This window comes from Pongo pygmaeus, chromosome 6 (genome assembly GCF_028885625.2).
Source record: "Pongo pygmaeus isolate AG05252 chromosome 6, NHGRI_mPonPyg2-v2.0_pri, whole genome shotgun sequence".
Lineage (NCBI taxonomy): Eukaryota > Metazoa > Chordata > Mammalia > Primates > Hominidae > Pongo > Pongo pygmaeus.
This window is the reverse complement of record NC_072379.2, coordinates 95,264,367-95,278,764: the sequence shown is the minus strand read 5'-3', so window position 1 is coordinate 95,278,764 and position 14,398 is coordinate 95,264,367. Positions and strand designations below refer to the sequence as shown.

Genomic DNA, 14,398 nt, shown 5'->3' with positions numbered 1-14,398 from the left:
CACTTGTTTTATAACTACCATGCTCTGATCATATCGTACACAATTTCAATGAACTGTGTTGCCACCTAACACAATTTAAAACTCTACACAAAATAGTCATATCAAAATCTGTGGATTTACAAGTTGAAGGTAGGCAGGTAAACAGGGGGATTCTTAAATGTGAGCATAAAGTCAGTCTGAGAAATAAGTGGAGTTCATCCTCCCTTTCCTTTCTTGTCTAGTAAACACACTATATTCTCTTGTGGGAAGATTACATTAATGATTTAACATTAGGACAATTAGGACAATTATATCTAATAATTAAAGAAGTTTATTAATAAGGGAAAATAAAAAGGTCAATACACAAAGATGGGACATGGTGCTTATCAAAAAATATCTAAAACTTCACCCCCTTGAAGTTTTGCCTTGTTTGCTGGTTTGTTTATTTATTTTTTGAGATGGAGTCTTGCTCTGTTGCTCAGGCTGGAGTGCGGTGCAATCTTGACTCACTGCAAGCTCCGCCTCCCGGGTTCACGCCATTCTCCTGCCTCAGCCTCCTGAGTAGCTGGGACTACAGGCACTCACCACCACGCCCGGCTAATTTTTTTTTGTATTTTTAGTAGAGACGGGGTTTCACCGTGTTAGCCAGGATGGTCTTGATCTCCTAACCCCATGATCCGCCCTCTCTGGGCTCCCAAAGTGCTGGTGGTTTATTTTTTAATTTGTTTTTATTGGTCATTTTGTCATGCATAGGTATATATACTTTTAAGGCTGTCTGAAAAAATTTTTGAAATTCAATTATTCTACTCAAGACCAACAGGAAAACAGTTTCCATGTACGTATTTTTTAATTTCAGAAGAAAAACTGAGAAAAGATAACGAAATTTGAAGGCTTCTTTGGTGTATCTACTTTTATAAAATTATCCAAAACATTGAAAGTATTCATTTTTAATGTTTTATCTGGTTTTCTTTTACTAAACTTACTATACACACACACACACACACACACACACAAACACACGTTTTTCAAAATTATTCCTCTGAGGTTATTTCTCTTAATTTAGAAAAAGTACAATCTGCATCCCATTTGGTAAGCTCTGTTTAACAGTGCAATGGTGTGCTTATTGTCTATCATTTTATTTTCCTCTTTGCTCTCTGATGGCAGAGACTATGGCTACATTGTCAGTTGTAACCCCTGCACCTGGCACAGTGTCTGACACATAGTCTGTGCTAAGTAAATGTTCAGTGATCTTTAGAACATGCTTGTATTTTGTTTTCCTTTAAAATCTACTGAAGTAAAATAAATTTTGGACATCATATTGTAAATACACATACCACCTGTACCTGCCTTCCATAGGTCCCAGAGGAAATAGTTTGATAGGCTACCAATGCTGTTTAGAGAAAGGTCCAGCCAGGAATTGGGCTTCCAGGTATAAAGATAGCTAAAAATAATTATATCCATAACAAAATCTCAGTAAAGAGAAAATATTTTCACTTTGCTCAACAGTGTGATGAGAGAAAACCAGAGCGAGGCCCTTCATATATGCTCATTTCCATTTCTTAATTATCCAACAGGAAGTATTGAGTTCATGCACGACCCAGACCTTTTCCTTGTCATTCTCTCACCTTATCTTGCCTGACATTTTGCCCTTCAGAGTTTGAGTATATTGATCAGAGGGTGGGAAGAAAAAAGTAAAGGAGACAAGGAAACCAAATCAGTGTACTTTTTAACTAGCTAACAGGACTCTTCTTTTAAATTTAGGAATGAAAGATGTATTACATTTTATTATTAAAGAAAAGTTGTTTAATTTTCTATATAGTATTTTAAAATAATTTAGTATAATTCAGAAGCTCAAGCATTCTGTACCTTTCTGTTGCAGAGATAATCAACCACTGGTTACAAAAAATGTATGATACACATTGCTAGCAATAATAATAATAACTACTATTGATTGAAAGCTTATTATGTTCCAGACATTATGCTTATCACTTTTGATGTATTTATTTCATGTATTTCACAGAAGGCCTGGGAAGGGAGCTGTTATTATTCCTATTTTGTAGAAGATAAAATAGTTTTAGAGAACTCTTAGAGCTTCTAAGTGACAGGGCTAAATTTCAAACGCCAGTTCTTAAGGACCTCACTTATTGGCTTCCATAGTCTAACTTACAATGTCAGTACCTTGTCAATATAATTCCCTCTTACATTGACAATTCTCAAAGACATGGTGAAAGTGATTTCTAGATGAAAGTATAAGAAAGTAGCTTCTAGATCTTTTAAATAGTTACCTAAGACATGCTATTATTTATTATAATTTATAAAATATTCTCTCTTTTATAAGTTAAATACAATCTCTATCATTCTGATAATTTTTCCCAAGTTTCTATATATAAAAGATAGGGAGATTCTGAATAATGTGATTAATAATATCTGTTCTAAAAATAACACTATTTCTTTGAAACAAAACTAATTTTGCATATCAGCCTGAGAGACCTGGATTGTGTTCTGTGATGAGAGAACCAGCCATAACAAGGAATCTATCACAGTGTCAGTTACATTGTTTGCCATAATTATGTGGCTGTAAGGAAACAAAAAGTTTCTGGGCAATAGCAAGGCTGTGGTAACAAATCCTACTGTTTGAAATATTTACATATTTATGCTTTTAAAAATCAGAAACAGCCTCATTTGGGAAACAGCTCATTAGTAGTAAATATGTGAAATTTTAATGTCATAGACAAAAACGAATGCTGTACCATTAATAATCTGGGTGGGATTAAAATCCTCATCACCCTATTGCTACAGATCATACATGATTTGCCTTCCCAACTAAATGACACATTTAATTTATAATGCAATGAGAGATGTGCAAAATAATGCTTTTGGCTATGTACTAAGAAATTGCCTTAGTTGACAGTGTAATGATGCAACTTGTTATGAGCTGTATTAGAAAACGCTCCTACTATTGGGAACAAAGGAAGATTATCTTATTGCTAATATACTACAGCAAGCCAGTTATGGCATCCTACATTGCATAGCAAAAATTTTGTGGGGCAGAAGTTATAAAGGCATGAAAACGTTTCAACATTAGGTTCAAGTGAGGGACCAAGTTCAAACACTTATTATCGTTTTTTTTTTTTTTTTGAGGCTGGAGTGCAGTGGTGCGATCTTGGCTCACTGCAAGCTCCACCTCCTAGGTTCACGCTATTTTCCTGCCTCAGCCTCCTGAGTAGCTGGGACTATAGGTGTCCGCCACCATGCCTGGCTAATTTTTTGTATTTTTAGTAGAGACGGGGTTTCACTGTGTTAGCCAGGTGGTCTCCATCTCCTGACCACGTGATCTGCCCACCTCGGCCTCCCAAAGTCCTGGGATTACAGGTGTGAGCCACCGCGCCCGATGGGATACACACCTGCACTGGACATCCAGAAGACCCATTAATTACTTTTGAAAAATGACTATAGATATTTTTATTTTAATAGAAGACTCGAGAACTTAAATCATGATTAGTATGTGAGAAGCTAAATGAGTTTTAGTGAATAGATTATAAATGAGACTTTAGTTATGTCTAATTCCATGGTAATAATATTTTATTCATTGTTTCTATGTTTTTAATATTTTCTACTTTTCTGTGTTCTATTGCACACATCTGCTCAAGCTATTTAGAAATATGCTCAGAACAATTTGTTGTAGTGCTGATTCAATAGATATAAACATGTAGAAAAATATAAGTTACAGTCCATGTTGAAGTGCCAGTGAATGTACATAAAAATGCAAAAAGTATAATTCAAGACATAACAGCATAGCTTGACACTGAAAGAGAAACAACTCTACCTTGCATTCTGGACAACCATGACTTGACTGCATTGATTCCAAGAGTGAGAGTGAAGGGGTAAAACAGGAAAGTAGAAAAGACAGGAAGAAAATAGTTAGGAACAGAAATAAGAAAGAAAATATGAAAATAATAACTAGAGGAGCTATCCCATAACATACAAATGACATGAGGCAGAAAATGCTAGAACTACAGTGAAAATAATACCTTGCAAGTGTAATACATTCCAAGGCCTTTGCTTGTCTAATAATTATGAGTGTAATTGAAAGAAAGACCCAGGAATTGAATAGGAGTAGCTTATTAGCTGCCTTTGAGCCAAACCTCACCAAGTAGGGATGCTTTACTTGACAAATCGCATGAAGACAGCTTTAGGTGGGGCATTTGTTCTCCATTTCACCATGGTTCCTACCATTCCTTGTTGCTTACCCCAGAATGGACTGACAGATTCATGTTACCTGCCTGTCCTTCCTGGTTCTTTAAGTTTGTAACATTCTAATTGACACATATCCTGTAATAAATAAAAGACAGATACTCCCATATTGTGTAAAAGATTATACTCCAGGATATCATTAGAGAATATAGAATATAAACAACAATGCTTTATTTTCATTCTTTCATTTGCAAATGCTAATTACAGACAAATCCTTGGCAGTGATTTCCCCTTGTATCATAATATTGTCATAAATAACACTGAAGGTCTAATGACTCAAATCAAAGGGAGAATGAAGTTATCAGTTTGTTGTTGTTGTTAGACTCTAAAAGATATTGCCAAATTATAGTTACAACTACTATATATAGATATAAATGAATTAACATAAAACAAAAACCACCTTTTCCTGTACTGTGTGACTATTGGTAATCTCTACATAAAATTATTGGTTTTTCAAAATGTTCAATAAAGTAAAACTAGAGCAACCATATCAACAATTCCAAGTTTTAAAAATAAAATTATTGAGAAGGATGAAATTAAAAGCTGTGAACTAACTTTGATATAGCACCTGGCAATTTAAAAATTATTTTCTGAGTATTATCTAGTTTGGTTCTCCTGACATGCTAAAAATGATGATTCCACCTCCCTTGGCTCTCAGGGTTGACAAGAATACTGAATCTCAAACAAATTGGTGATCTGCCTGTGGTGATATAAACACTAAGCAGCAGATTCAAGGGCAGTGTATAGCTCTAATTTGGATCCTGTTTAAACAAACCAACTACAGTAAAACAATACACTTCATATAATTAAAATGCTTTTAAATTTGCCACAGATTATTTTATGTCCTAGAAAATAGTCTATTTTGGTGAGTGCTCCATGTGTACTTGAAGGGAATACGAATTTGCTATTGATGGGTAGTATATTCTGTAAATACCAATTAGATCATCAAACCAACTAGGAAAATATTATGAGGCAACCAAACAATTATTTGAAAAATTTAAAATTGTGCTTATACAAGGTATTAAGGCTATTTTAAAATGACTTTTATTTTTCAGAAACATATACTAAAATATTTGCAGAAATAATTATAACAGCTGGGATTTACTTCCAAATAATCTGGATTAAGGGAGTGTATGAGGAAAAATGAAACATGATTGGTCACTAAGTGATAACTGTTGAGGCTGAGTGATGGGTACATGGTGTGTCATATTATTCCTTCTACTTGTGTACCACAATGGAAAATTTCCAAGTTAAAAGGAAGATTCAAATGTCACTCCACAAATTAAAACGAAAATGAATAAAAAATAAAACCAGTTTCTTTAAATTACCAACTCAAAGTTCTTTTTATTTTACCTCCATTTGTTGATCTTATGTTTCCATCTTGCTAATTTGGCTGATATAAATTGTTGAAGTAAAGGATAATAATTTGTAGGGTTCAAATCAGTGCTTTGAAACTATCCTTGAGTACTGACTTATATACCAGAACACAGCAATTTGTATTATGTGAAAGTTAAATATCTCCAAAGAACACTTGCTTATATCAACAATTTATACATCACACAAGAGATTCAAAGAGATATTTTTTATTTATTTACCAAAGTCAATACTTCAAATACCACTTTGTGCTATTTTATAATTTTTAAATCAGTGATTTGGAAATATGCGTACAAATAAGGATACATCAGGAAGCCACTTAATCAACACTAACATATTGGAAAATACACATGTCCTATAAAAATAAACAGTAACTTGTAAGTCCTTGAATACTGATTTCTCAGATAAATTTGGGAAGGTAAGCCAATTCTTTAACTTTGACACAAATAATTCCTTAAATGATTTCATAGTGAATCTGATAGTTATCACAGGAGTGGTTTCCAGAATTGAAAGGCTGATTTGCTCTCTTGGAGGCTGGTTTCATTATGATCACTGTTCTGCTACAACCCTGTAAGGCTTAATTACAAGTTTTTAATTCCACCTTATCTACTAATTGGAAATAAATACATATGACGTGTGGAGGAAAGTAAGGAAAAGATAATAAAGTCAACTAAAATGAGGTGTTGACATTAAAGAGTAGAAAACACTATACTACTGTTTTAAAACATGAGATGAAGTACTTCTTCATTTTACTTACCCTCTCCCTGGAAGAAGGTACACTTTCACAAAAGGGTCAGAATAACCATTGTTGTCTCGAGGAACAAGATTTCTTGCTTGGAGAATATGTATTATCAGATTTCCAAGATCATAGTTAATTTGAAGCTTTAGGAGACAGAAAAATATTCCATAAGTTTTTAAAAGCATGTTATACATTATCATTCAATATTTACTAGTTTTTTTAAGAAAATTCTTATAAGAAGCATCAACTTTCATTTTCATTTTATTTGAAACCAAACAGACCAGTTAATGTCTAATTTAATTGAGAGCTCCCAGGCATATTTTAATTCCTAGCAAACATGCTGTTCATTCTTTCCACAGTGAAAAGGCCTGGCCTGTTTAAAGTTTATTTAGAATGAAAATCATAAGGTAGAATGCTGGTTATATTTTTTAATTAAATTGCTACTCTTAGGAAAATAGTAAATGTTGTTAATGTTTATTAACAATAATTCCTAGAATTTTGAAAATAAATTAACTAATTGGTAAATTATTATAAAGTATTATTTGCATTTTGCCAAATATTTAGGAGCGGGGTGGAACTGTTATTTAAAGATAAACCTGTCAGCACTGAAATGTAAGAATTTTTAAGAATACACAGATTATTACTTTTTTATGTTATATTATCTGATATTAAACCTATAGATACCTTTTTGTACCAGCTTTCCTAATAGAGTGAGATACTAGAATAATCTTTTTTTCTTTTAATTTTAGAAGCTGAAAAAAGAAGAGGCATTGCTTTATAGATGCTTATTGGCTGCTACACAATTGTGGCTGAATACTAAAAGACATAATTCAAACAAATATTTGAGAAAACTGCATAATTCAAAATAATTGAGTTAAGCATTTTTTTCTTCTACAATTGAAAGACTCTTTTGGCATCATTTAGAATAAACCTTAATTCTATTTGATGTTACTTTTGTTTATTAAATAATAGAGGGGAAGGGATCTATATTTCAAAGGGCAAATCCATATAGAAAAACACTAACTTTTAAAATAATCCATATAAAACAGATATGCTGCATTCATATTTAAAATAGGATAGCTCAGACGAGTCATACTTTCCTGTAAAACTTCATAATGAAAATAAATCGTCATTTTAGCATAATTTTGATCCTATTATGTTTCCTGTCAGAAAATACATATTCAATTGCTTATCTCCATCCAGAAAAGACTAGAGTCCCTGACGATAATAAAAGCACAGTGAAAAAGAAAGCAAAGTACCACTAAAGAAGAGCAGAAAGGGGAAGTTTAGAACTGTATGCCATCATGCAGCAACTGTATGCTATAATCTGGTACTGAAATACAGAATATAAAATAACTTGTAATTAATACCACTGAAATTTCAAACAGCTTCCTGATCTTTAGTTAAGGAGAAACACTTCCCCATTCTCTCCTTTCTCTGCCAGCCTTAGAATCCACTTTTAAGTGATGAAGCACCCAAACCATTTCTTATTGAAATGAAAACTTGCAGGCCAAGAGAGTGCTTTTCAAAATTTGCTCTGTATGGCCTCAGGAAACATCTAGAGTTGCTCAGGGTCAGCTTTGAGAGAGAATGGGATGCCCCAGCAATCTCCAATCACAGCGACTCCAGTGCTGATAAGATTCATGGTTTGGCTGTCTACATAAGGTTGCATTTGAAATGAGCCTCTGCTAAAATAAAATAATAATAATAATTAATTGAAAACACTGCCTTAAGAAAATATCCCCCAAATTAAGAAGGAATAATAGTAGGGTAAATTTCAACTACAGAATTACATCTTACTCCTTAAGGGAAAGCAAAATAAAATTAGAAGAAACAACAACAATAAAAACAAAAAACACAGTCCAAAAGAAATACTAGTCCAAGGACAGAAGTTTAAAAATAGTAGGAAAGAGAAAGAAGGCCATTAAGAATCAGAAATTCTAGCATTTTCTTTGCTGCTTGTGAAATGAAGAAAGATCAAGTCAGTGAAAAACAGGCTTTCTGGAAGTTAGAAATAGCAGAGAAACAGCCGTATCTGGAGTACAGAGGTCATCGCGGTAGTACTGTTAGTTTGTTCTTTGTAATGTGTCAACCTTCTGCACATTTTCTCCATTTCCACGCTCACACTCCACTTCTGCTTTGTAGTGGGTTCCTGGATAATCACTTAATTGATTTCTTTGCCTCGATGTCCTCCCCTTTATAATATTTCTTGTAGGTCACTGCCATAGGAATTTTTATTACACATTCTTTTCAAATAGTCTCTCTCTTACTCCAAAATAGAGATCGTGGTATATTACGTAGTGGCTAACATTCCTAGGATTGTGTTCAAGGTTCTTTTTAATTTAGTCTTAACCTATTTCTCAAAGCTGATTCTTCAACCATTACTCTCGGACAACAATACCTTTAATTGTACTGTTTCTTCTTCTAGGAACATAATCTCCCTTTCTTTATGCTTATCTTCAAATTAATTCAAGTTTCTGTTATCCTTCGTGAAGTCTTTCGTGAAAATTTCCTCTAGAATGTATTAGAGATGGAGCTAAGACTCTCTTTCATCTGGAACATACTATTTTCAATTAGTTACTATTTTATAGTGTTAATTCTTTCTATATGCTACCTCTTATTTACTCTAAATTACTTTTTGGTATCACCTAAGGAGGTTTTAAAGTTTTATTTTTACTATGACCCACAATCAGAAATATATAAACATCGAAACACACAGAGAGAATTTAAAAAGATGATTATCTTTTTATTTTTATATATTTTTCTTTATCTATTTTTATTTTATTTTCCTGATGAAAATTAAATTAATTTTATAAGTTACAAAGCAGTTATGACTCATGCTATGAAAAATACTTCTCTACAAAAACTATTCAGCAATTTTTAAAGCAATTTTTGATTAAAAGAAGAAAAAAACCCAGTAGACTCATGAAACTCTTAAAGAGGAAACTTCAAATTTCCAGGAGAATCTGTCATGTTTAAAATACATTCGCCAAATATAAAGTAACTGAGGCACAAAACATATTGACACTGCTAAGATATCAGGCAGATTTCAAAGTATAGAAATACATAGCTATGACTGGACTTCATAAAACATATATTTGTATTAACATACCATTCTATAAAATCGCATTTTTCCTTTACAGTTCTGTATATATTACAGAATAAGAAAAATCCTAACAGTGTGTTTACAATTTCAACAAATCAGTGGCAAAACAACCAAAAAAGGTTATATAATGGCAACTTTTCAAAAAACTTCATACCTGAATTTCTCCCGTAATTGGATGAGAGACAACCTTTGTTCCATCAGTAGGCTGTAATATTAAAGAACATATATTACATTAATAGATACATTTTTCACATAATTTATCATTCGGCTTCCTTCTGAAATTAGTTTCTATTTGGTCAGAGCAACTGCTTGGAAAATATATTTTATCCATTTGGCTGCTTCAGAATAATGGTGTCTACTTACGGTTCTCAATACACATTTAATTTTACAGATGCATAAATATATTTTTCATTTTGGTAAGCCTGCTTTGAAGCTGTAATTTTATACCAGCAGTATTTTCAATTACTTAAGAAAATGAACACTTTAGGTTTAAAGCACTTAATTAAAGTATCTACAGGTTTTAAAGATCTATACAGTTTAATGGTTAATTACAGTTTAATTACAGTTGAATGTAATGTTTAAAATACATTCAACAAATAAAAGATTGGTTTAATACAAGAACTGCTGAGGAGCACAGAAGGTAGAAAAGTCCTTTTTTCACTTCTTTGCTGAATGCTCAGCACCTCCCTGCTCCCTTCCAGAGTGAATCACCCACTCAATCACTTTCCCTATAAAAATTCCAAAGAAATTTTTATAGAACTAGTAAAACAATCCTAAAATTCATTTACAGCCACAAAAGACCCTAATAGCCAAAGCAATTTTGAACTAAAAGTACAAAGCCAGAGGAATTATGCTACTTGATTTCAAAATCTACTACAAAGCTATAGTAATGAAAGCAGCATGGTATGGCATGAAAGCAGACAGACATATGGAATGGAACACAACAGACAACCCCAAATAAATACATTCATTTACAGTCAATTGACTTTCAACAAAGATGTTAAGAATACATAATGGGCAAAGGATAGTCTCTCTAATAAATGGTACCAGGAAAAGTGGACATCCACATGCAGAGGAATAAAATTAGATCCTAATCTCACACCATATACAAGAATCATCTCAAAATAGATTAAAGATTTAAATATAAGACCTGAAAATTTAAAATTATTAGAGAGAAACATAAGGGAAAAGCTCTATGACACTGGTCTGAGCAAAGATTTTTTTGGAGATGCCTCCAAAAGCACAGGCAACAAAAGCAAAAATAAAAAATAGAAGTACAACAAACTAAAAGGCTTTTGCATAGCCAAACAGCTTCTGCTGATTGTTTCAATCAACAGAGTGAAGAGACAACCTATGGAATGTGAGAAAATATTTGCAAACCATACATCTGACAGGGTGTTAATATCCAAAATATACAAGAAAGTCAAACAACTCAACAGCAGGAAAACAAATAACCTGAATTAAAAATGGGCAGATATTTGGAATAGACATTTCTCAGAAGAAGACATACAAAGGACTAAGAGGTACACAAAAAATCAACATCATTAATCATCAGAGAAATACAAATTAAAACCACAATGAGATATCAACTCACCCCAGTCAAAATGGCTGTTATCCAAAAGAAAAAAGATAGTGAGTGATGGTGAGAATGTGGAGAAAGGGAACCCTTGCACACTGTTGGTGGGAATGTAAATTGATATATCCATAATGGAAAACAGTATGGAGGTTCCTCAAAAAAATTAAAAATAGAGCTATCATATGATCCAGCAATCTCACTGCTGAGCATATATCCAAAGGAAACAAGATCAGTATGTCAGAGATACCAACACTCTCAGGTTCATTGCAGCATTATTCACAATAGCCAAGATATAGTACCAACCTAAGTGTCTTTCAATTGATAATTAGGTAATGAAAATGTGTTACATATACACAACAGAATACTATTTAGCCTTAAAAAACAAGGAAGTCCTGTCATTTGTAACAAGATGGACATTATGTTAAGTGGAATAATTCATGCACAGAGAGATAAATGCCACATTATCTCACTCATATGTGGAATCTAACAAAGTTGAACTTATAGAAGCATAGAGAAGAATGGTAGTTACCAGGGGCTAAGATAAAAGGAAGGATTGGAATGATGGTCAAAGGGTACAAACTTCTCTTAGGAGGAAGTCAAAAGCTCTGTTATACAACATGGTGACTACAGTCAATAGTAAATGTATTATATTCTTCAAAATTGTGAAGAGAGTAGATTTAAAAAAAATTTTTTTAAGCCAAATACTTCAGAGGAATGAAGAGTAGATTTCAAGTGTTTGGACCACAAAAAATAAGTGAGGTAATCCATGTTAATTAGCTCAATGTAGCCATTCCACAACATATTCATTTTATTTTATTTTATTTTTTTTGGAGACAGAGTCTCACTCTGTCCCCTCTGGCTAGAGTGCAGTGGTGTGATCTCTGCTCACTGCAACTCCACCTCCCATGTTCAAGTGATTCTCCCACCTCAGCCTCCTGAGTAGCTGGGACTACAGGCATGTGCCACCACACCTGGCTAATTTTTGTATTTTTTGATAGAGATGGGGTTTCAGTGTGTTGGTTAGGGTGGTCTCGAACTCCTGGTCTCAAGTGCTCTGCCTGCCTTGGCTTCCTAAAATGCTGGGATTACAGGCATGAGCCACCATGCCCGGCCACAATGTATACATATTTTAAAACATCATGCTGTACAGTATAAACATATACAAGTTTTGTTAATTAAAAATAATTTAAAATGTAAAAATCTAAGCAATATTGCATGAGATGGTTAATTGCTTAATTTAAAAAGAAGTTGTCTTCAAATATGTTCAAATTATATTTTTATAACATAGAAACCTCTACAAAACAGAATTTAGTATTAATTATGTTGGTATTTTAGTTGGCTAGTTTATGAATTATTTTTAAATGATTATCAAAATAGAGCCTCTATAACGTAATTATTCAAAATTAGCACATAATTGCTTGTGGAAAAATGTAGTTGTGTTAAAATTTATTTTAAAATTTAGCCTAACTGCCCTTGAAATTACTTTGTTTATGAAGCTTTTCTATATTTAGTTTCAAACAAATCATTTTAGGATGCAATTATTAAGGTCAACCTACTTTTGTTGTTTGCTTCTGAATAAAAGGATTCTTTTTTTGGTGACATCTGCTGTATTTTTATAGTTAAAAAACAAACTTTATTTTTTATGTCTGGTCACTTGACCTAAGCATATATAGCCTGTCTTTCCCATATATCTCACCACATAAAGACAAACCTTTATTCATGTTTAAACAAAAGGACACTTTTTTCCCATGTATTTATCAACTACAGGGATAGTTTTTCTCAAGAATCTAATCTATGAGGGAAATTATAAATTTTCTATATTTCCTCTGCTTTTTATAAGGTTAAAAAATAATTTTATGCTTTTTTAAATTCCCCGGCACTTTGAAACAATAGCATTGCAAGCATTTGTTTCGAATGAAGATTTGCACCAATAAAAAAATTCTTAATATGGAATTGAGGATAAAGTTCAAAGTGGTGATAACACGTTACTGGTTTTCCTTGTTTGTTATTGTCTTCAATTTTCTTTATCATTGTGTCCTTTTTACTTTTTACTTAATTATAAAATCTAATGTAATATGTACCTTTTGTTCCAAAAAGATGCAAAGCTAATATTCTATATACATATCTCAGATTCATGCAACAACCAAGAGAACCAGAAAATATAAAGTATCAGAGACATTTTTCAAGTTCCTCATAATAACTACTGAAATATTTAAAAGATGTAGAAATACATCATCTTGATACATCTTGATCAGTTTTGTACTCAGAAGAGAAAAAATGTTTCTTGTTTTGATAGATCATCTGGAAATAAGAAATCATAAGAAAAATACTTTAGAAAATGATATTTTATTTTCTGTCTCTAGTCTGAATAAAGAGCTAGAAAACAAGTGGGTCAGAGGTCACATCAAACACCCCTCACCTTGCTGCTGCTGTGCTTCTTTTTGCTCACTGAGGGGGACCCTGGTTGCCCAGGGCTGGGAACGGAACTGGATCCTGCTGATGTAGGACCTGAATGAACATGAGATCCTTTTTCAACAACTGATGACAGAACCAGCGGTGACTGCTGTAGTGAAACCTTCTGGAGTTCTGCTGCCAACTGCTTAGGATCAACCCCTGGGGATTTCGCCTTATCCACTACAACAAAATGAAATAGATTTACATACTTCTCCATTTCATAGGTACTTAATACCATGGAACTATGTGACTTCTAGGTGACAAAGGTAAAACATTACCTATAAAATAAACTAAACTTTAAAAATGAAATTAACTCTATTGCACTTTTATGTATCAATTTCTAAGGAAGTCTACAATGCTCTGAGAAGAGTGACATAATGCTGAATTACAGAGGAATAGTGAAGTTCCTGTTGCATCTTCAGAAAAATGTTTTTAATATTTTACATAAAGAATTGTTTGAATGATGCAATATCCTATTTTATCCATTGGAACTTAATTTGTATGATTAGCTGTTTTTCCTTCCTTAAATTTTACACAGTTCTTTCTCTAAGGGGAAAATTTTCTAAGGGGAAATATAAATAATGGGTTTATTTATATTTACAAATGTATTAAAATTCATATAGCACTTGGTCTATTCTGCTTAGTACAATAACCCAGACTAGTAGAATTGTGGCTGTCAGAGTAGGAAGTGCTCAACAAAAATTTATTAAACATAGGAAAAAGTGATGTTTTTAATCTTAAAATAGATTTAACAAATTTGTAGATTATATTTGTTATTCAAGAAAGAGTTAAATCTATCTCATCATGTACTTATGAAATTACATGTTGATTTTTGTTTACTATAAAAAGGCAATGAAAGGGTTCAGGAATAATTTTTTCAAAAACCCAGTTATTCTAAAAAGAATCAAGTATGCTC

At 32.7% G+C, this 14,398-nt stretch overlaps 1 protein-coding gene across 1 annotated transcript in view; it reads right to left on the bottom strand.

Annotated features, from left to right (window-relative positions):
* PCLO (piccolo presynaptic cytomatrix protein) overlaps positions 1-14,398 on the bottom strand; it is a 403,634-nt gene that overhangs the window by 72,695 nt on the left and 316,541 nt on the right. Inside the window, exons 13-16 of the mRNA XM_054495632.2 lie at positions 13,448-13,662; positions 9,607-9,657; positions 6,365-6,489; positions 3,806-3,832 (exon numbers count right to left, since the gene is read on the bottom strand). Coding sequence (XP_054351607.1) covers positions 3,806-3,832; positions 6,365-6,489; positions 9,607-9,657; positions 13,448-13,662 — 418 coding nt within the window. The remainder of the gene's footprint in view (positions 1-3,805; positions 3,833-6,364; positions 6,490-9,606; positions 9,658-13,447; positions 13,663-14,398) is intronic.